The sequence below is a fragment of the Cyrtonyx montezumae genome, unplaced genomic scaffold (genome assembly GCF_038088225.1).
Source record: "Cyrtonyx montezumae isolate F1298 unplaced genomic scaffold, pur_monq_1.0 scaffold_0, whole genome shotgun sequence".
Taxonomy (NCBI): Eukaryota; Metazoa; Chordata; class Aves; order Galliformes; family Odontophoridae; genus Cyrtonyx; species Cyrtonyx montezumae.
The window spans coordinates 28,489,535-28,514,070 of record NW_027071824.1 but is presented as its reverse complement, the minus strand read 5'-3'; the positions used below and the strand labels follow the sequence as shown (position 1 = coordinate 28,514,070).

General features: G+C 38.1%; 1 protein-coding gene across 1 annotated transcript in view; it reads right to left on the bottom strand.

Annotated features, from left to right (window-relative positions):
* RPS6KA2 (ribosomal protein S6 kinase A2) overlaps positions 1-24,536 on the bottom strand; it is a 157,998-nt gene that overhangs the window by 66,767 nt on the left and 66,695 nt on the right. Inside the window, exons 2-3 of the mRNA XM_065731237.1 lie at positions 22,849-22,965; positions 18,736-18,817 (exon numbers count right to left, since the gene is read on the bottom strand). Coding sequence (XP_065587309.1) covers positions 18,736-18,817; positions 22,849-22,965 — 199 coding nt within the window. The remainder of the gene's footprint in view (positions 1-18,735; positions 18,818-22,848; positions 22,966-24,536) is intronic.

Sequence of the window (24,536 nt, the reverse complement as noted above, 5' to 3'; positions counted from 1 at the left end):
CCTGCTTGCTGCTGTAGTGGCCTTCACTACAGGAATTACAGACTGTGGACATGCTGGGCTACAGTGTCATCCTCCTTCCCCCATGTATTCAGCCTGAAGCCATGGGGACATTAAAGCAAAGTCTCTGTCATCGCAGGAGATACCTAAATCTCTAGTCATGGCCTGATGGCCTCTGCTGAACCTGGTCTCCTCCAAAGCTGCTTTAATCACTACCTTCACAGTATCTGCCAAAAGAGATAATTGGAACCTGTAATTGGGATTACAGCTTGGCACGTGCGTTGGTGACCTGCCCTCTGCATCTTCCAGCATCAAATGCTGCTCAATTTAAATGCTCTGAGGGCAAAAGTCACATAGGCCCAGATATTTTCATTAATTACATTCTTTAGGAAGGCAAATCCACAAGAATTATTATTTTTTGTTAATGCATTCTTTTCTTACTGATTGCTTCTATGTATCTGGGCACTATTTGATTTCAAACTCCAAAGATACCTCTCTAGGATACCTGCCTGCTCACACCAGCTTGCATACCACAGGGCATTGTCTCATGCTGCACATTCATTGCCATCATATTTAAAAACATTCAACGTTTAATATGATATTTAATGATACATATATTAATATTTAATGGTGTAATAATAAGACATTATATTCAATAAACATGCAGCACAAGACCCTCTTGCCTCCTCCTTTCTGGTTTATTATTAATTCTGTCATAGTAGGAGAGAAGTTTTCTCTTGTTCCATATACACCAAGGAATTTCTCTGCTCTTCATTCTACTTACATTTTTAGGATTGGAGCATGTGGATCTCAAATGCGTCAGGAAAAGTTTTAAGAAGAAATGGCATTCTGACATAGCATTACCACAATGTGAGGCTCCAGCTCACTCCGACTTCTCTGTCATCTTCCAAGTACAATGGGCAAGAAAATGCCTCTTGGGAGACATTTTCCTAGGATTAAGTGGTCCCAAACTGCCCTGCTGAAGAAGCATCCCTTCTAGTTCATACATCCTGATAGTTGGGTAATTAGATTAATTTGCTCACAAGCATGATCTGAATTAGTTCTGTCTGCTTATTCATCTTACTTGATCCTGGCTATGCAGGGAATCCATCTGTACAGAGAGAGAGGGACGGGGTCTGAATAGCTGCTTCACTGTCAGGGTTGATAAGAGCAAAACATTAGTACTGTGTATTTCTATGCAGTGATCAAGGAAACATTCATTTTTTGCATGGTCTCATTTTGGGACCAGTTAGTGTGTATCACAATGAAGTTCTCTGCTCATTTCCAAAGTAACTGAATCTCTGGAAAAGACCCCCAGGCACATGGCTGCTCTCAGTCTCAGAGCTTCTGCCCACCCCTTGGTAATGATGGAGACTAGATAACTCAGCTACCCCTTCTGCTTTTAACCACTTGCAGGGGCTCAGAGCAGCACACAGAGGGGAAGTGCAGATGGCTTTGGCAGATCCTGCCTGTATCAGATGTTCATTTTCACAAGTACAATTCCCATTGGAACTGGTGCTAAACTGCTAAACTCTTGCCCTTCCTACCCATGGGTTTTGCTGCTTATCCTTAAATCATACATCAGATGGAAGCAGAGCACAAAACCTGGAGCAATAAGTATGTCATAAAGACTGTTTGCATGTTCTTGGGCCAAGTAACCATCCCTGAAATAATCCCTCATGTTACAAGGCAGAAAAGACCAGACTGGTGGGACCTGCAACAGGGAAGGAAGCACCTGCTACCCTGAGATAAAAACAATTTCCATTTCCAGGTATTAACATGATGTGAAAGAGAAGCAGAGACAGCTGTGTATGCATGCACACAAATGCTTATTCTCCTGTCTGTCTAGCTCTGAACATCAAACAAAACAAGTTCACCACGTATTTAATGCTTAAGGAGAGGGTTTCATTTAACATGTGAATTTTATTTCTGAGGCTGTTTCAGTTTCAATAATCATGAAATTATGAAGGGAAAGGGGAAAAAAAGGAAAAAAAAACACATTCAGAGCATCTTCCAAGGGGAAAAAAAATTTCCTTCTCAAAAATGAATTTAAAAAAAGAAAATAAAACCATAATCTTATTTCCTTCAGTGAAGTTTTTACAGTATCAACTTTGGTTGAGATTTAAACACAGAAAGATAAATTAATTTTCAGTCAATGAATTTCATACGTCTCACTTGAAGACTAAGAACCAGTACATCTCTAGCTATAGACACTGTCAAGTAATGATGATCTAGGGGTCTTACTTGATATACATGCAATGACACTGTATCTGTACAGTAGGCTGTCACGTAAACTTATGAGAGCTTTTAATTAGAGAAACCATGACCTGCAGGAGCTGTAAAAAGGGAGCTTTTAGAAGAGACACTAATTTATTTGGTATAACACTGATTAAAATGTATAGTTAATCCACCATAAGGGAAAAGTATGCCATATTTCTAGTGACAGGGTATATGAATTGAAGTCACAGCCCCATGAAGTTAAAAACCATTCAGACATCAATTTCAGCAGAATCGAATATTTCATCTGGGATCTCTCTAGCTAAGAATAACTACTAAATAAACATTTTTATTCACTATTACTGTTCCAATTGCTGACCAAAGTAACTCTTCTATGTATTAAAATTTTCCTGAAACTACCATTTAAATTTGTGGGCCTAGTGTGCTGACTGCCTCTCTACATGGGGCAGTCTCCCTCCCCTGATTCTGGAGGCAATCCACTCCATGTCACCAAGGTGGTATTAACATTTGAAAGCTTAAAGATTTTTGAAACTAGGAATGTGTTAGGTGCCTAGTGACACATCTTTACGGCCTTACATCCTTCCTGACAACTTTATCCAAAGTGCCAGTGAATCCTGTGACCTAGAATACCATAGATGGACTCCCACTGCATGCCTGGTACCAGTAAGAGTTGCTTGCAGAAAGATACACAAAGATATACCTGAACAATGAAAAAGTTTTCAAAGTTTGCTTGGATGTCTGGCAAAAGCTATCATAAATACTGATCATATGATCATAAATATTTTACCCATCCCTACCTTTCAAAATGAACTTTTTTTTCATTCCCTGCTCTGGTGGGACTGAAACAATAATTAACAAGCAAGAACCAAGGAAGATAGAGACTACATTAGCTTAAACTAATCACCATTTAAAAATATTGTTAGAAGGAGAAATCATTGTGTAAACATTGGATCTAAATTTCATCCTTTACCTTCTCACTTCCCTAAAAGTCAGTAACATGACTTGAATGGAAGAAAGGCAAAAGCATAACTCACACTAGGGAACATACAATTCAACTTCACATTCTTAACATAGCACTGTAACATGCCAATGACATAGAAAGTCAAAAATCAAATATATATGTAAAATTGTGTGCAACATTATTTTAATCCTATTTCTGTTTCTTTTTTTTTTTTTTTTTCTTCAATCCTGGCTGTGGTAGGCAAAAATAGAGAGCTAGATTCTAACTACAAATCCACACTGTGTACGTCTGGAGGACAAAGTGCTTGTGTGTTGTCTATTTACACGAGATATGAAGAAATATAGACTTTCCAAAAAAGAACATAATCAGGATTCACTGATTCTGCTTGGGAATACTATTTAGCCTTACTGTATTTCTGTTCCACAAAGTCTTATACTAAAATCTTCTAAATAGCAGCCCTTTGTGTCCTACCTTAGCACAGGATTATTCTAACACAGAATAAAGCAGAAAACTTCTGTGGCCACCTGAATGCAGAAATATACCAGTAGAGGCACAGAGAGATGTTACAAGCATTTTTTGTGAGATGTGTATAAATTTATGAAATTTATTTTTCTGGAAGAAAGGTCCCCTGTGCCCCCAAAACACAGAGATAAGGAAACAGACTTTACAACCAGAGCTTTACTACTCAGCCCTAGAGCTGCAGCAGCAAAAGAATAAAACAGAATTACACAGTATGAAGCATGCCTTTGTAGAAAAGCACTCTGAAAAGTCAATATGGACACAGACTGTTTTTAGGAGTCCAGGGTATAGAGGAGGTCATTTTATTCTCCCCATCTTTTTTTTTTTTTTCTTTTATATAAAACAAATACATTTTGCTTTTAAGAGATGAAAGACTCTGCTTCTGTACTTTTTTTTTTTTTTTTTTTACAGATATTCCAAACCCACCTGGCTGCTTTCCTGTGCAACATACTGTAGGGACCCTACATTAGCAGGTGGCTGGACTCAATGATCTCCAGAGGTCCCTTCCAGCCCCAATGGTTCTGTGATTCTGTAAAGGAATGCCTTAGTACTGAGAGTAAGAAGGACAGATGTATCTAAATTAATTCCAAACTTCAAATGTTCAGATTCAAATTATATTATTTATCACAAAAAGTTCACTATTCTCTCCATACATTTGGAAAAGTTACATAAATTTCATAATATCCCTCTGAAGTATGTTGCTCAACTTTCGAATATAGAGAATCAAGGGACAGATTGATGAAGTCTAATGCTTCAAAACAAACCAAATGGGGGTATATCAGGAGCAAACATGGGTTTCTAGGACGTAGCAGCTCTGCTGAAAACAAATGTAATTAAGTGGTAAATCCCTTGCAGAGTGTCCCTGAAAGCCCCAAACAGCAAGCTGTAACATACAAACATGAAAAAAGCCACAGAAAATAATCAAGGAAAAGGAAAAACAAGTTGTGCAAGTGTAAGAATCACAGAATTACAGCATCACAGAATTGTGGGTGTTGGAAGGGACCTCTAAACATCACTGCATCCAACCCCCTTCCAAAGCAGGCTCCCTATAGCAGGTGAATTGAGAAAGCCTTGTTCCCACAAACATTATGATCTACAGTCCTTCTGCTTCTCCAGCAGCAATGTGAGTTCCCTCCTGCACCTTTCCAAACACCCTGCCTGGGCTTTGTCAGCTGCCTTGGGGCACACTGATATAAGTGGGGCTCAGATCCGCTTCCTTCTGGGATGCAGACTGGAAGATTTCTCCTTGTCAAACACTTCCCATAGACACTGGAGGAGCCTGATTGCGTTTTAGCTTTATGGTTGAAATTAGCCAGTGGGCTCAACCCCATCATCAGAAGCATATCAACAGACAGATCAATAAGACAGCAGAATAATCCTATAAGTCTTGTATCCTTATGTAGAGGTGAAATTTTAATTTTTATATATTTTGAAACAGAGCTGGAACAATTTAATATACACAGATGTGAACACATTCTTCCTTCAGCTAAGGTATGTGAGCAGCAGATGTGCAGCACAATCAAATAAGCCAAATCTTACAGGGGAACAAACCAGTGAAGTCAGAATTTCATCCCTAGCAATCACATAAATCAGTTCTAACAAGCACTGTAAAAATGCTCTGAACAAAGGGCTTGGTGAAGAATAGAGAAAGCTGTCAATTGCTAGCACGGAACATCCTCAAAAAAACCAGAATCTACGTATCTGTCCATGACTTCTGGAAAGCTGAAAGCTTTCGAAACCTCTGCACAGCTGTACCTCAGCCATCTTTTTCTGATGTAAGGCATATGTTGCATTTAAACTTATTTACCTTAGTGGACAAGTTATTCTGTAAAACGATCCATGAGATGACGTGTTTCTGTTCTGCTGTAATCTAGCTGTATTTTGTATTATATTTCCCTACATTGGATTGATGCATAATCATTATTATAATTGTTAGCAATAGCAACAATTTCACTATTATCTCTCAGAGACAGGTAATAATTATCTGTGCTCTAGGAAGAAGTATAACTTACAAATGAGAAATCAATAAGAGAGCTGGCCCTAGAATTCATAGATGCCAGTAAACTGCTCCTCAGTGGCTCTAGAAACGGTAATAATGCATGGGGAGAAACTGGTGACTATTTCATACAGTTTCACAATAAAGAAAAGTTGATTAAAACAGTTAGGAGACAGCTGGCCTTTTTGCCACCTTCATACAATAAACATTTAAAACTTGGTCCCAACTTATAAGAATCCAACAAGGACAAGTGTATATAGCCCACAATCCTACAGTCCCAAGAGGGATGAATATTCTCCACCACAGTTCACCGGTTTCACAATTTCTCCTGCTAGGCTTTTGTTCCCTCATAGCTATTGCCATGCTGTAGCACAGGTGCTGGACAGTTAGCATGCAGCTGCTAAGAAGAGGCAGCGCCAAGCTTCACGTTTTCTGTTCATGGAGCATTCTAGTATTAAATGAGTGTGTTGGGTTTGCTCTTGTGACGTTGCTAAGTCAACAGAAGCAAGTAAGAAATTGTTCTTCTCATCCTGCTTGAGATGGCAGTGATCCAGACATCCAGGAGCTGCTGGCACTGGCTGGGTAACAAGCTTTGTCACTTGCCTTTTAAGCTTGATGCAAAGCATGGTTTAATCAACTGCTGGTGCTCTTTGCTCCTAAAATACACCTGTCTGTGCATTTTACAGGCAGAGCTTAATAGAATTTGGAGATTACTCCGGAAGTGTGAAAATTGGCTGTGCTTTGGCATTTTCCATAAATATTTTCTGCAGCTTATCATCAAAGGCAAAAGTAAAGTTTTTGTGCTTGAAAAGTACTGGGAATGACCATATGCACAGAGATGAAAATGTAGAGATGTTCCCTTATATGATGATCCTTAGAGAATAAAAATGGTTCCCTTTATTTAGTCTCTAAGGTCTTAAAAATCTAGTAGTATTGAGAAACCAGAAATTCACTTGCAAAGCCTGGCAGAGCTGAAAGCTGTGATTTAAAGCCCACTGAGTCTCTTTTATTTTGTTACAGGGGCTCCTATATTTTCCTCAATTTCTTGGTATGAAATCTTCTGCTTGGACAAGCTGGGATATTAATGGAAAAGAACAACTGTGTTTCATACAATATTAAGTGAGAATTCCTGGAAGGAGAGGGGAAATGTGGTGTTATCCCTCTGTGGAGAAAGCATGTACTGGGATGCTGTAATTTGCCACCAGGTCGGTTTTTCTTATAGGCTAAACTAATTCTGGTAAATGCCTGCTGTAGAGCTGCTTGAAACTGGTAATTTGGAACATTTTAAAATATGTTTTTACTGCGGCTTTTGATCCAAATTGGAACAAAAAGCCTAAATTCAGCAAGTTTTGCCAAAACTGAATTGCAAAAAATTGGTTTTGGTGCAACGAAAGTACTGTTTTGCTAAGGGTTTTTAATTTCAATTTTGACCTATTATTTCTTAAACACTAGTTATGACATACAACTTGGTATAAAATCATTTTTAAAAGAAATATAACTGAGCAAGAACATTCTGCCTGCGTTGAAATGCTTACTGTCAATGATTTTTCAAATGCAGTTTCACCTAATGGTCTTTCCCTGTCAATAAACAGTCTACCAGAAAAGGAACAATGAGTCTTCTATTTGTCAATTGCAATGTACATTCAGAAGAAGACAGAATATTAAATTGGAAGAGTTAAAGGTGCACTACAGAAAAAAAAAGTTCACCAAACCCACCAGTTTTTAAACAACCCCCCCCCCCCCCCCAGCCCTAGGTCTTCCAATTGTGGAGCAGCAACACAAAAATAATAATGTTTTTGTGACTACCCTAACTTGAGCATCATTTACTAGCTTAGCCCTGTTAGGGCTAAGGTAAGGCTGTGGCTTGCCAGCGACACAAGTATCTTGGGAAAGGAGATTTGCATGGGTTTGTCACACAGCGCGAGGCAAATGTTAACACTCAACCTGAGTTAAGCAGCCGTCTCGCTCACAGACATGCTAAGCTGTCTTTCCATTCTAAACACTTGCTCCATTAGGTTGCTTTCACTCAGTAAACACAGAGTCAGATTTCCTTGGGTTAAGGAAATATTTTGGATGAGCATGTCAGTTACTAAATTCCAAATATTTTGATTTGTGGAGTAGCTGGTGTGTCTAAGACATCACTGAGGGAAATGGAATAGTAGTTTATCAACTAAACACAAGGACTCTTGTTGTTCCTTTTAAGAGATCTGAGGGCCTGCATTGGCTTCTATTTGTAAACCATGCAGGGCAAACCATGCAACCAGCCCACTGAGCTACCTCCGCACAACACAACTGGGAATTTAGACTACAGATATTTCAGGAAAATTTCAGCATTTAATGTCAACATCCAGTCAAACCAAACCTTCACTGTGCCCATGCTATGCAGACACGCTTTATGTAGCTCAGCTGCAATGTTTGCCTTGGAAATGAGCAGCTCCAGGACAGCTGTCTGTCACTGCAAAATCTCCCAGCCCAAGCAGCAAGTGGAGTGTAAAGTCAAAGCATGGTCAAGGCCTAAATGAGAGCATAACTCAAAGCCAGGTATTGTGTTGTTAATGAGTCCCTTCCAGGAAAACTTGTCCACGCAAACAGCAAGGAAAACAAGGCCAATGGAATCTCTTTTTCCTGCAAGAAGAGACAATGAACTGCTCAAACAACTGCAAATCGTTTTTCAGCCTGAACTTTACTACTGAACAGGGAGAACAGTGGAAGCTATGATTAAGTTTAGAGAGTTTCTGGGTGAACTCATGGTTCTAAAACAGTCTGTAGTAAAACTGTCACTGACTTTAATAGGATCTCACCATCTACATCTCCATCCTTGCATACAGTTCTGAAAATATCTGTGACTGTTTAAACTCCAAAAAAATACCTAGCAGAAGAGGATATCTTCCTCTTACCTATGTCACTGGGTAATTGCCAAGAGATAAACATAAACCTGAATAAGCAATGACTAAAGGGGGACAGGAGAAGAGCAGATAAACATCTAAAAGACATAAAGACAATGGATAGAGAAGAATTATTTATCAAAATACAAGGAAAGATTGGAATATAAATAGAAGGGGCATATAAGTATGGGCTGTAGTTGCTGTGTAGGCAAACCTTAATAGAATGAACCACTGGAAGCAGAGAAAAGAGCTGTGATTGCTGTACAGGTGATGGAGCACTGGTGCAGGATGCTCAGAGAGGCTGTGGGACCTTGGAGATCTTCTGAAGTTGGCTTGGCACAGACCCAGGGACCCTGCTTCCCTGCTCTAGGTGTCCTTGCTGCACAAGAATTGGACCAAATGCACCCAGAGGGCCTTGCCAGCTGTTATTCCCAACCACTCTGTTATTTCCTGATACCAACATCAAAATGTGCTCCATCTGAGCATGAAAGCAGCTCAATGGTGATGATGTTGACAATTGCCCACTAACCATGTCACAGCACAGAAATAGTCTGAAAGATGACCATGACACAGTGCAATTATCTGAGTAATTCAGACTTCACCAAAATTTACAAAAATAATACACCACTGATGAGAAAACATCAGTTAAATTACTGTTAAATTCCTGAAAGGAAACCTTTCAGGTGTGTAAAAGACAGTCACATGCAAACAGAAAATGCTGTAGACAAAATAGAAAGGAGAGGTTGTCACTGTCACTGATTGCTGGTCTCTCTCAGAACATCATAGAAACCTCCAAATTGGAGCAAATGCCTCAGGCATGAGGAAACCATAACTGACATGTACAACCCACATGAAGGATATAAAACCACAAACAATAATTTAACTTCCGTTGAAACAAATCCCAGATGGTAGTCTCCTATAAAGTGCCATCTCCCTTTTACAGAATCAACCGAGTGCTAGCACACCTCCAGCAGAAAGTGTGAACAGCACGCCTGGCCAGCTGCTCTGTGAAGATTTGCACACAGTCAAACTACAGTGCTGTGAGAAGAATGACTGCCAGCCCAAATAATTCCTATTTCCTGTGGCCATTCTGATTTTAAATGTCATCAAATGGCATTGCTGACCTCTGTTAATCTGTCCTCATGCTTGAAAGTAGTAAAATTCTCCTTTTTATTATGGGAACCAGTAAAAGCAGAGGGATGCAACTCTCAAAGTATGGCTATGAATTTGGTTTCCAGCCAGCAATAAAAGTACTGCAGTTGCAGGCAGCTGAAATTGGTTAAATGGCAATTACATTGGATGTTCCAATTGGTCCAACCTATTCCGTGAACTGAACAAACAACAAATGTTTTTCATAAAGATAATGGCTTTGTAGCACAGCCAAAGATTTTCAGAGTCCATCAGCGATCTTAAAAATCCCAGGGATATTTAGCCTTTGTATTTCCAATTTAGCTTTCCACTACAGCTATAGTTTTATGTAGAAGTACAGTTGATTCATAGCTCTGATTATTTCAAATAGTCATTGCATTATACAGAAGAGAGATTGCCTAGCAATTTCTTATTTGGGATTCTTTAGCCATTAAATTACATAATGCCGCAGATTACATTTAAGTGTTAGTAACATCATTGTTAGTATCTGACTACTACTTTTCATAAGGACATCTAGCACAATGAAGAGGAGGCTGACACTATTAGGTTAATGTTTCAGGTATGGAGGTTGAGAAGAGGAGCAGCGATAGTTGCTGATGTTTGTGAAGCAAGTTGGTAGCAGAGACACAAGCAGAACCAGAATCTTGGAACTCCTGAAGTACCAGCTCCTACACTGAACACAGACTGCCATGAAAGAACAGACTACACAACACCAATTTAAAGAGATGAAGACTGAAAGCATCTAAGCCTGAAGTAGCCAAATTCCTACAGAATATTCCTACAGAATAGAGGTACCCACAGGAGACAGTGCAAGATTAAAAATGGTTCCCAAAAGTCTCTTCACATGCTGCTAAGCTGACTCAATAGGTCACCAACAATAGCTTCTCTTTTCAGCCCTGGGTTTCTTGAAAATAGAAGTACAAGTAAGCAGGAAGCCTACAGACCTCCTTAAAGACAGTGCAAGATAATTGAGAAGAAAAATCAATGTAAAAACAATAAATAAGCCTTAACACTAAACCAAAAGAAAACCAGTAAAACAGATTTAAAGGTTCCTGATTGGCCAGGCAGAAGGGCAAAAGGAAGAGGGCAGCAGATAAGGTAAAACAGTGACCATTAACACTACTAAACCCAGACTGGCCTAAGTCCTGTCCATCAATGCTATGCTTAATTCTGAAGCTAAACACAGAAGAGAGAAGGGGAATGGAGGTTGACAGCTGCAGGCAACCGTAAGAAACTGGAAACATAGTACAACAATGCAAGGAGCAGACATACGATGAGCAAATCCTTCTATCCAAGGACCAGCTTTTCCTAGGAACCTGCTCTGAATGGGATTCTCCATAAGAGAAAACTTCCAACATCTAAACAACATGATTGCTGTGCCATTATTGCAGCAGTATATTTTCATATGTTTTGTTTAAAAGACTGTATTTTCAACAATACCTGTTAGGCAGGGGACTGCTGCTACTTCTGACCTGACATGCCAGGAAAAACAGGTGCTCTCAGTCCCATGCCAGCAGGTTTACCTGGCACAGATCAAGGAAGGGACATGATTAGGATTCCACAGCAAACCCAGCAAGTCCATGCAGTTGTCCTGGGGATCAGCTTGTGCTTGGTGTCACCTAGGTAGAGCCTTTCACACAGGCAGCAGCACCCACTTCACTGAACATTCCTTCATTATGCTGGAGTTCCATGTCACTCTTGTAGACCTGCTTGAATTAAAGCAAACTATGCTTTCCCTTCTGAGTTTCCCAGCTATTGCAGGTGAGATGTATGACAGCTGACTAACCCTTTAAACTTCCCAGTACTTTCCGAGTAGAAGTGGGTTTTCTACAGGTAAAGTGGAATTGCATTACATTTATTAAGCAGGATACACATTTAACTCATGGCTTCAAGACAGCTGTCAAAGTAGACTCTCAGTTCCTAAAGCCACAATAAAAGCAACTAACAGCAATCTGCTACTTGATGGTAGAAAAAATCAAGCATGGTCTTTTCTGTACAGTGACAGATGATTTGGGATTAACTGCAATTGCAAATAGCTGCCATTAGATATACAGTGCAATGAATATGACAAAAAGAACGATTCAAGGGAAACCAAGCAGTAATGAAATCCCATTGATTAGGTCTGTTACTGTGACTTTGATGAATGAGTTTGAGTCTGAAAGCTATTTACTGATGGCACCTATGGGAGCTGCAGTTTAAAGTGGCTCCACTGATACTTACTCAGTGTCAAAAACGGCAATACCAAATGAAATTTTAAAGAGTTACATGGTGAACTGAGTGAAAATTACAAGGTGATTTTGAAAAACCAGTATTTACTATCAATAATGAAAAAAGTATGATGGACTAGTGATTCCTGAGAAAAGGGTCATCATTCATTTTCTGGTTGGAATAGCCTGCAAGAACTGCTGCTCTTTTTAAAAGTCATTTTTTGTCTATATATTCTCTATATATAGTAATATATGTATATTTTTTTCTATATACATTTTTTTCTATATTTCACTGACAAAACAGTGTGATTCAGCAAGTATTAAGAACAAACTTACATAATTTGATCACAGGTAAAGCATATACCCCCTTTCTACCAAAGAAATCGACAGACTTATCAGTGTTCTCTTTTTCTGATTTGAATCCCCTTTGTACACTCCAGAGAATCATCAAATGAATACCTGAATATGCAAAACTTTCAGCTGCTACTAAGAGGGCCTATGGAGCTACTCAAGGATTAGAAGCCAAGGCTGCAGGTAAGTTAATTTAGCAAAAATAAGGATGGAATAATTTAAGATAGCTCTGTGCTACACCTAGTAAAAAGCACAAACATATATACACTTGGGGTCTTCATCTGAAAATCTGAAATTTAGCTTAAAGTTTAAACCTAAGTCTACATTAGCATGCAGTGGTGTAACTGCAGCAATTTGTGAAAATTAGCAGTAGGTTTCATTTCCTTAGGAGAGAACCCAGCTTGTATGCTCCTAGACTTCTGTGCCTGGAAAACCAAGGGACAGGGAATGGGAATAATTGAAAAGAATGCTTCAAAAGCACAGTATAATCAAAAGCACCAGTGCTGTCAGCTTCTAGAACTCCTACCACAGTTTCTGTTGCACCACTGAACTTCTCATGGAGAGGGCTGGGGTGTTCTTTTGAGTCCTGTGCTGCAGCCAAGGCTTTGGGGAGAACAAAACTGGGTGAATTTGGCCAGCAAGACACTAAGCTGCTGAAATTGTGGTTCCAAATGAACACACAACTATGCAGGGGACTATATTTCCATTCTACTATAATAGAAGAGTTTACTTGAACAAATCCAGGAACAGGAAGGAACTGGGCAATATTGCTGCATTTATGTATGAAGTGTATGACAGTTGTGGAAGACTGTGGCCTTATGTGAAAGACGTAGAAAATGACAGGGAAACTGATCATAATTTTCAGTAGTTGTTAGGTGAAGGCTTACTTACTCTGTCCTCTTTTGGACAATGGAAACAACTTCCTATCTTACAACCTGAGGAGCACTTTTAGCACTGGGACCTCTCATAGAACTTGACAGACAAAATTTTCATGAAGGAAATTCTGTATTTCCTTAAGCTGTTAGAAAAAGCTCCATCAGTAATTATGTATGTATTTTTTTATTTATTTTTAAGTAAAAATCAGTGACAGACAAATTCTCCCTTGGAAAGCAGAAAACATTTTAAATATCCAGAGTTTATTTTCTGGATATCTTAATGGTGAGAAATTTTGCTCAATAGCAGGATCTTCATCATGCATTTAGCACTGTGAAGAGCCCGTAATTTAATCAGGACTTTATACAATGAGAATTCCATAGGGCTTGAATAGAAACAGATAATAAAATCTTTAAGTGATGCACGCCCAGTTTATTTTTATAGGCAAAAACATTCCCCTCTCATCCAAACACTGTACAGAGTCACCATAGAATATTGAGTATTTAAGCCAGAAGCTACAATCTCAATGAATGCACATCAATGCTCCTAGTAAACCCCGTGAATATAAACTTCTGTCAACACCTAGTACATTCAGCTTAAGATGCTCTATAATATTTGCTAACATGGCAAGGTTGGCCAGTTCTTTCTCCTTATAAGAACACATTGTTCCCCACAGCCTCTTGAAACGATATAAGTGTGCTCTCCGAAATGTACTGTACCTTTTCCTCCCTCAGAAGACAAGCCCTAAGTAAGGAAAATCTTACAGTAAAGGAGAATCAAGAAGCTGTATGTAGGAAGCAGCATGCACTGTGGCTGTTCCTGAGAATGCTGAGCATGTAGCCTTTCCTCATATAGCAAAGGAAAGGACTTATGCTTGAGTCTGTACTCAAAGGAAACTGGATGTTTGGTCAAGACTCCACACTGAAGTGTATAGAAGAGGATAATAAGAGGTCAAGGAAGATATTAAAAACTTTGAAGAACACTTTAATATTATAAACCAAAGTATAAAGGTCAGAGCAAGAAAAGTAGCAGGGCCTCTCACCCCACTTGAACACCAAAAGTCTAAGTTTAGCTCAGGTGAAGTCTCTTTGTGAGTCCTGCTTCACGAGGTCAGTTTGTCCTTAGATTTTTGTTTTGTTTAATTTTTTGTTCCTTTCAAACCAGAAGGAAAACATTGCAGTTCAATGTCTTAGATATCAACACTAGAAGTATTACAGGGAAATTCAATAACGTAAAGCAGAAAACTGAAGAAGCCACTTCAGCTGACATCCAAACAGGGAAGCCACTACTACAGTTTTCCAACAGTTTGGATGGGAATCACAGTCCAGCTGGTAACATCTCAGCTGTTAAATTTAGTGTACAATTAATATAAATTATCTAACATCCCCAAGAACACGGGGAAAGCTCTCTGTGAGTCAGCAGAGCTGCACTCAGAGCTTACAGCATCTATAAACATCACTTGCAGTCAGCACAACTATAAACTCATAAGCCTATTGGCTTACTCTGAGGGGAGCATAAACTGCAAAGCTCTTCAGAGCTTTTGACAAAACAGATTATCTTTTCTAAACCCTGTGAGCAGAAAAAGGTAGAATATCTGAATTCCCAGTTTCAAACAGCTTCCAGTGCTGAGATTCACACAGCCAACAAGATGGGCAGATGCAGACTACTTCCTCGTAACCCTGCACATAACTTTTGTGAGGTCATACCTCATCACTATAATATTTATGAAGTTTAGAAGTATTATATCAGTAAACTGCAGTTTCATGCCACTTTCTGTAAGACCGTGTATCTCCTGGAGGAATGTGTCTTCAGGTTTCTGGCTCTGGAGGTAGTCCTTATATTCTAGCCCACAAGCTTGTGGGGGACTTATGAATACTTCACATGTGTTTAGTGAGGCTTACATTGTAAACAGTGTAAGCAGCTCTTGTTCATGAATTCCTGAAGCACCTTCAGTAAGATGACAGAGTCTGAGAGAGTGTTAGAGAAATACTGAGTGAATTCAAATAATTTGCCTGCCCTTCTCCTCTGTCCCAGCTTTGACAATGAAAGCAAGGCACACACCAAATAATCAGTCCCTGTTATGTCCCTGTTTCCTCAGTCTCCCATTGCATTCAGAACAAGTGTCAAGATGCTTGACTTGGTGAGGTAATGGCACAGAGAAACTGTGGGTGCTGCACTCCTGGACGCTTTCAAGGCCAGGTCAGATGGGATCCTGGGCAGCATAGTTCAGTGGGTGGCAACCCCACTGATGTCAGAGGTTCAGAATCAGATGGTCTTTAAGGTCCCTTTCAACCTAAACCATTTAACAATTATGTGATAAAATCAATTTCATTATCTTGTGGTTTTTTTTTTTTTTTGTTTTTAATTTAAAAATCTCATCTTCAAGAAAAAAAAAATAGTAATGAAGACAGAAAAGCAGCACTTTAAGATGGAATTCACAAGCTCCAGCAAAAGGAAACAAGGTATGAAGGAGACAAAATGGTGTGTGATGTTCTCATTTGCAACCAATGGGAATAGTGGCTTTCTCTTTCAAACATCAACGATCCTATTTGTATTTATTCAGATATCTTTTACATTAAGCATAAACTTTAATATGGTAAAGATTAATTCAATTTCCATAAATGTTTACATCTACAGCACATGCCTTTGCAAATCTTTACAATCTAAACTGGAATACTTTAGATTTTAATTCTGCTTTCATAGCAGGAATCATTCTGCTATTAGGCAGATTTTTTCAAACTTGGCTCTACAGATGCAATTGATCTAGAAAGACTCGTTCGTACCAAAGAACTTATCTGAGCTCCAAATACTTGGAGAGTGGAGCTGATGGTTGCAGTACTCTTCTTATACTAGTCTTCACTGTTGGTGAATCTGGGGTCGTTACCTACAAGGGACTACCTTGGCAAGAGGCAGTAGATACTCTGGAGAAAGCACCATTTTCCACTTCTGCTGCTTCTTATACATTCTTATCTGGCCACTGCCAAAGTCTCACTCCTGGGCTGACAAACAATTTGGCAAAACCGTCCATGTTTGTTCTTCGGTGTAAAGCTATTTTAACCCTTCCCCCTGAAGACATTTAAATTCACATTCCTATTTACATAACTTTTAATACTTCAGGCTTCTCTTTTTCTTTTTTTTCCCCTTTCTTCTCCATTTTATGTGTTGCAAATTTTGCTCTGCTAAAGAGAAGAACTGCTAAGACATTTGTGGCAGTGTGACCATGTTAATGGCACTGGCTCCTAGAGCTTTGAATTTTTCACTCCACATTATACTGTGCAGTACAGATGAGGAAGGAAAATCATGCAGAAATTAGTCTCATAGCATGTCTATTGTCAGTAAACACCGAATGCAGTGCTAACAAGTACTTATGGCTTTGCTCCCATTACTTGACATTGTAATGAACAGTTCACACTGAACTGACTCCCAGCCTTTTGGAGTGTAGGTAGGCAGCAGCAATTCAGCACTCACTTTAAAGATGAAATTAAGCTGTCAGAAATATTATCTCTGTGCCAAAAATTACAAGGAAGCTCACTGACAGCAATCTTCATTTTTTACTCTTCTCACTTGCCCCGTGCCAACAGGGTTTTGCCTTCATTTTTGCACCTCAAGTTAAATAGCTGTTGAATTTAGCTTATTTGCAGAAATTAGTATGGACAAATTAGTTCCTACCAATGTGCTAGTTATCTTGAGATTACCGAGAAACCCAGAGTTACCAGTCAGAGAGGTAAACAGTCTGAATGAGAGAGAAATGCCATACAGAAAAGATCACAAAGCAGCCTCAACTTTTGGACCTTGTCACCCGCACCTAAGAAAATAAAAATTATACCAGTGGAGGAGAAAGGCAGCAACTCTATGCTATAAAGAACAAACTGTAGACACAGAAAGTTTCCAGAGGTGCCTATTATTCCTGATGTAACAGATTTTAAACTTTGAATAATTTAAAATCACTATCTATGTTTTGTGATATCCTGAAAAACTGTCACTACATAGACTATTTTTTTCCAGTGGAATCTAAGATTACAGATGCAGCTATCATACATTATGTAACAATAATGTGTTTGAGGACGTAGAAGAAGCTGTCTTCCAACCAAAAGCTGATTCTGCTAAACACAACTCACATCTACACAAAAAACAGAGAGACTATCCAATTTACACCTTAGGTGAGAAGTTATGAGTTCTCAATAGAAACAGAAAGAAATCTTTGCTACGCATTTACATCAGAGGAGTCCTGGAAGTCCATTCTCAGCTGCCCTACTCTGCAGGAGACAGCTTTCACCAGAAGGGAAACTTCAGCTCAATTAGGGCAATCAGTAGTTCTCTAGTTGTTGAGACATCAAAGATTTCCTGTATTATATATATTTAATACACGGGCCTAAGCTTTTACTTTTTATGAGTTATGTCCAGTACTATTTAAGTGACTACACTGCACTCTTCTGCCAGAATAAAATCTCCTATCTACATTCTAATAAAAAATATCAGGACACAGGCATCACTTCATATTATCTGTAAAGGCTTTGGCAGGAGAAAGAACCTTGGAAGCTCCTGGCTTGCCACTTTCCTATCTCAGCTAGTACTCAGAAAAGATTCTATGTCTGTCTGCCATCACCCGCTGAAACATTTCCTTGCAATTACCAGTAGCTTCATTCTTCTTCCAGTTCCCCAAACCAACACATGCTAAAGCAACTTGGATTCTTAAGTCATCAGAACTATTTCAAAAGTAGCTATTTTCGCTTGAGGATAAACATGTAAGTACTGTTCTCCATTGTGTAAACACTGACTGCCTCAGAGCAAGTGAAAAAGCAACTGTGGACAAAATAAACCCAGAACAACATGCACAGGCTTTTGGGGGTTAAAAATAGAGTACGGTACTAGGTCAGGGAAACAGTATGGATCTTTCTAACTCTCTGGAGGAACAAACAATAAGAACTTCAGTTGAGATGAAAGTTACCATACTTACTATTCAGTCCTACCTACCACTCCCATTATTAGAAAATCCCTTTTGGTCATAGTAAGGTTGTAGCAGCCAAAGAGCCCAGAGGAGGATGACCACCTTCAGTAATCAGTCATTTGGCCCCAGACAAGTGGAGGCCACATGCTGACTGGTCATGAGTTAGGAAACAAGATCTGATCAACCTCAGAATCCATCACAGTTAAAAATAATTTTCCATGAATTTTCAGGCACATAGTGAGAACCAGCTGGAAGGCCTTCCTGCCCAATAAGAGTAATGCTCTAGTTCAGCAAAAAAGTATTTTCTTTAGTTTACTTCAGCAATAGAGAGATACTGCCATTCTGATACAATTTAATACATGCCCAGTTGAAGTTCTGTAAGTAACACTAAGAAAATGAAGAAAGAAAGCAGGTAGGAAGCACTACTGCTCTGTTCTCACGCTCATCCAGCACAGGTAACATATTCTGTGTATCTTTTTTCTAGAACATTCACTACAGTGATAAATATATAGTTTTGCACCTATATACCATAAGACAGCAGTAATGCAAAAATAACGAGAAAAGTAGATGTTGAAGTAACACAGAAATGCAGCCAGTGTCCAAATCCTTACCTTTCAGAGTTGCTTTCTTAAGTACCTTCATGGCATAAAGCTGGCCTGCATCAGATCCTTTGATCTTCCTCACTAGAAATACCTGCAGAAAGCAGACAGCTTGTGTAAGCGGGGATCAAGCTTTTTGTTACGAGCCTTGCAGCATTTAATAGGGAAATATATACTAAAATTTGGGAATTCTATGAAAACTCTTAGCTGAAAGTACTTCCTATATTTCACCTGCAATTTGTTGAGCTAGTTCTGGAAAGCTTCTGTTTTAAGCCTTTAATTCCTGACAAAGAAAATATGTTCAATATTATTAATAGCCTTTTGAGATTCAGTTAAAGATGGATGAGTAGTCATTAGTGATGTGTGCACATTTCTGCATATTCTGAACAGATTTATATGAAAAAAGTAACATCTTGCTTGTGCTTAGGAATACGTAATTTCTTAAAATTATTTTCAGCAATTAAATTAAGGAGGAAAAAAAGGTGTAACTTCTGTCATCGATTATGAAAGATAAAGAATGCAAAAAGTAGCTGGAGCAAAAAGTTTTTACAGCTGAAAATTTGCTCAAGCATACTTAACAAACTTACGTACACTGACTGTAAATTTTTAATTGCAATAAAATACTACTGTAGATAAAATTTTGATTTTTTTATTTGTTCAACTCCATGGAACTATTCTTATCTGACTATGAGTAAGTTTGAGCACTAGGATAACAGAAAAGAAGTCAGTACTTTAGTTCAGTCTTTATAGGATATTCAGTATTTTAATATTTAAAAATAAATTAATATTTTAGTCGCTTCCCAGGAAGCGACTCTCTGTCTGCACAGGTCAGAAATACAACAGCAGGGGCTCAACTGTTAGTTCAGCACCCTTGCTGCTGGACAGAAGCTAGAAGTAAATCCAAATCCAAATTAAAAACAAAACAAACAAACAAAAAAGCACTACAAACAAACAAAAAACACCACATACATAACATATATATAAATATACATGAATCAAAGTCTAAATGAAATGATTTTACTGTAGAACGTCTAGTGTAGGATTGCAAAAATCTGTGGCAACTACTTTAATTCATCATTTACTTGGGAGTCATGCAGCTTTGCAAACTGTCTTCATCTGAAACATGAAAAGTCAAAAAAAGGAGGAAGTCTGTTTCTAGCACATTACTTGCAAGTCAAAAGATGTTTCCTTATTAAAAAAAATAATTTGTAAAAAAACTAGTTTTCTCAAGCACTCTCTGAGAAAAGGTTTGTGAGGGGAGATAACTTTTCAGCCATCTAGAGAAGCTGGAGGAAAAAAAAAAAGTAATTTCTCTCTGAACACCTTAACCAGCGCTCTTACATCTGTACCACATCATAGCTACAACACTTCTGCTACACGATCTGATCCATTTTTGGTGAGGCTTTCATTCTCAGGATGTTTCCTGTGCATGTGATATACGCACAGTTCTACAGCTGAGCTGCCCTAACTAACAGATTGGGCACATGTTGCTGGTTCCTGTCTCCTGTTTCCCAGTTTGAAGAATGTGCAAGTACTTCCGGTACTCACAACTGCAGAAACAAATATGAAATCTGGATGCAACAGGAACACATAAGACTTTCTGGAGTGTTTTTCACTAACATTCATAATAAATTAAGCTCAGGAAGTCAATTCATTTATAAGTTCAGATAGAAAGAGAAATGTTGGGATATTTTTCCATCCATTCCAAGTCAAATGGTTAATTTTTGCATTACTTTGTAATGGGAGGAAAAAGTCACAAAGTAATTTTGCCCAAACAATAGATTTTTACCATTACTGTTATTGTGCAAAAATTGATATGGATATATATATATTAAGGAAAAAAAAAGAAAGAAAAGAATGCTAAATCTAAAGCCTTCAGATTATGATTTTAAGATATACTCTATATACAACAACACAGTATGCTGCATCTCCAGAAATATTAGGTTGCAGTACTAGATATACCCTCTATCCCCCATGTTATCTTGCAAAACTAGTATCCTAATTGCTGTACTTATCCAAATAACCAATTTATGTATCTAGTCTCTACTCAGCTGTTCTCTGTAGCACGGGATAGGGCATTTGGTCTGCATTCCCTCCAAAACAGATGACTCAAGAACACCGTGTGCTGTTTCAGAGGATACTGAAATTATCAAACCAAAAATGAAAAAGAAAAAATGAAAATGCATTGCATTGCAAAATGGTGTTTGCCTCCCAACTATTCTTAAAGGTATAGTCTCAATAGTTCTCGAAACTATGAAATGGTTCTGGAATATTTACTGGACTCTTTATATTAAAAATAATAACTTATCAGAATAGCATGGGCATGTTCCTGAGCAGAATTTCAATTTTCCAGTTTGACATGCATGAAAATATCTCAGGTTATGAGTAAGCAAATGTATTGATAGAGCTAGTAAAATCTCCTTATCTGAAGTAATAAATTCAACACCCAAATTCCACTCCAGAAACCTAAGCAAGTGCTGTGACCTTCAAAAGTGGTGAGCACACTCCTGAAACCAAAGGCGTTTTCTTTAATTCTGAAGGAAATGATTTAGGCCCTAGGCAAACAACCTGAAAAACAGCTTTGCATCCCCAGAGACAGGGATTTGAGACATTAGCTGAAATACTGAGATGATGAAAATTTACATATATGGAGACAGTGTAAAAATTTCTGACCAGACTTTGCTGCTTTTTGCTGCTTTTTATTGACCAGTTTTATATAAGATACTAAAGTGACTTAAAATCACACAATTCCAGATAGGTGTAATGTTCGTACTCACATTCTGATCCTGCAGCGAATTGTGTGGAATGTGTCACAGAAATCTGATCTCATTTTAGGAAGTGGTAACAGAGACTAGACATTTCAATTACACAGTGCCTGAAGCTAGAATGCCGCATTTGACAGTTAATAATGAAATATGTCAGTACAATCTAAGATACTCAAAATCCAAACATCATCACAGAGCTTTCAAGCAATTCTCTAGATCAAAACTTGGTAGGGAATGCCAATTCTTCTGATATTTCTCAGGGATCTTCTAGCAACCTTAGCTACCAGTATAATTCTGGAATACTCAGAAAGCTATTAAATACACCCAAAATAGGTGGTTTGTTTTTCATGAATAAAACTGAAGACCCCAATTAAATGTCATGGTTCTCAGCTTTTACGAGGTACTTCAGAAGACTTTAAGTATGAATCAGTTCTTCAAGTTAGCTGGAATGATCCATCACTTATAAAATAGAATAAAATTAAAAAAACATTGCAAATTATAAGGATTTCCATGTTTTGTGTAAATTAGGCTCACCTTATCATAGGTTTCAAAGTCTTATTTAGTCATACTATGGAAAGAATTTAATGATTAAATGAATATCTCTTCTCTTTCTCCATCTTTCCTTTCTATTCTCATTTGCAAATATTGAAGAATTGCTTTTAGGACTGAGAAAAGCCTTGGACTTAAGATAAAAATGTTGCTTCTCAATAGCTTGTGGTCATATAAGTAGGCAATTTTTTCAGTACAAATGTTTTACATATAGAGTATGCATACATACACAGTATGCATACATATACACTTGCATAAGCATTCAGCAATGAAACATTTAAGGAACACAGTTTGGTTATAGGCATCAAAACTGAAAATGAAGAAGTTGTAATGAAAATTAAGCACTTAGTATCTAGGGCTAAGCAAGCAGCATTTCTTACAAAATCAGTGTGAGGTAACTAGCAGGGTGAAAGATGGAGACTTTGAAATGTCTTTGGGATCACATCTGTCCTCAGCAGAAATTGAGAAGCAAACTTCTTTTAAGCTTTGCAGTGTTCCTACAACTAAGCAGCAGGATCACACTTACTTAACTAGTGGATAGGTCAGAAAGAGGTAAAAGAGTGTTGCTCACTATTACTCACTTCTGTTCCTTAGACTAGGTCCAGAGCCATAATCATTATTTTCTAAACTGTTCTACATACAGGAGTCCAGCAAAAGACAGACAGGTTATTAAAATGAAGGCAGAAGAGGCTTGCTTATCAGCCTTTACAATACAACGTGTATGGGCAGTGTTACCAGTGCAAATGAACTCAGAGAAAGAACACAACATTTTCAATGTTGCTTTAAGTGATTAGATGTCATTAAAAATTACCTTTCCGTATGAACCTTGCCCTAATACTTTCAGCAGCTCAAATTGAGAAGGATCTGCTTTTTCAAAACCTTCCTTCACATGGTGACTGATGTCTATTTCCTTCACAATACCTTCTTCCTGCAAATAGAACAACAAAAAAACAAAATTGCCAAGTAAGAACCATTATCCTAAGGAAACATACTTTTAATTAAAATCTCATCCTGTGTGATGCTACAATCACGTATGAAATTTTGAAAATAGAAGCAAATATTACTTCAAATATTTCATGTACCTGTTACAAGCAGGACTGGGTAACGGGTTGGATATCAGGACATCCTCCTGTTTATCAATCTCAAGATTATATCTAAATAAAGTTATAGCGAACAGAAACAGAAATATAACACAGTGCTGAATGCCCCTCACAGTCCTTGCTAACATAGCATCATGCTCCCAGATCAGAACTACAGAGGCTCTAGCACACTTCTTTCCATGTATTTTTTCATTCTTGCCCAAAGCAACAATTTAAATCCATCTTAAAAAGTAAAGCTAATTTCAGTCTCATGCAACAATTCTTATGAGTAGACCATAAAGAAAAGGCATGGTTAGAAGAACACCTTCCAATTCACCTTGAAGAATGGAAAATTAGTACCAGCAGCCTTCTAAACAGAAAATAAAGACTTAGATGTGAAAGTGAGATGGTAGGAGGAAGAATGGAAAACACAAAGAGACAGCTGTACAAGGACTTTTATCTCTTCAGCTGAACCAAGAGATATTTTATTTAGTTGTTTGTATAATGTTATTATGGTATGCTCCTCTAAAAAGAGAGTGACTGGGTTATAGGAGAGCCAGAGGGATTACAGTGAGTTTGCAGTACCCCAGAATATCACTGAGCTGAAGAGAAACCTGAAAGAAATCTCTTCGAGAACATAGTGGTGAGGGAAGATATTATTTACACACCTTCTAATTTCTGAAGTGCTCTGTACACCTACATATGAGGGTGCTTTACTATTAAAAATAGTTGTTCTTGTTTCTCAACAACTAAAATGTGGATTTTTATTATATATATATATATATTTGTTGTTGTTGTTGTTCCATTTCCCAGACTGGAGGGAATTGCTCGTTTAGGAATAGGTTTGAATATTTATGCATCTACTAAAACTCATTGGAATCCTTTAAACATTACTTTTGGTTTGAATTTTGCTGTAATTCTCATTTTTCTTTCCTCAAGAAGATACATTGATATATAACATATGTGTAAAGTTTTTCTGTCTACTTAAAGTACACATAGTAAAAATAGAAATAATAACCTAAAATGAAAATGCATTCACACAAATATTTGGCCAAAACATATTCATTTACTAAACAAAATAAACGTTTCATCTCTCAAGATGAATTTTCTCAAGAAAATTACTGTCACTTTCTACCAGCTATAATAACTCATCTGATCCGTGGCTAGCATTACCCTAATTGTTCTGTGTGCTGCAGCTTCATCCCTTTTCTTTCCTCCCTTCCTCTTTACACTCATGTGCTTTGGAGCAGGGACTCTATCCTCTTCTCAGTTTGGAAAGCTTCCTGTACTTTGTGTATGCTCCCAGAATCATGGAAAACAATCATCATCTGACAGCAACTAGTTTTTCTGGTCCTAATTTCTCCAGTTTAAGTGATTTGCATAAAAGGAAATGCTTGAAACCAACAACCAGTTTTCACAG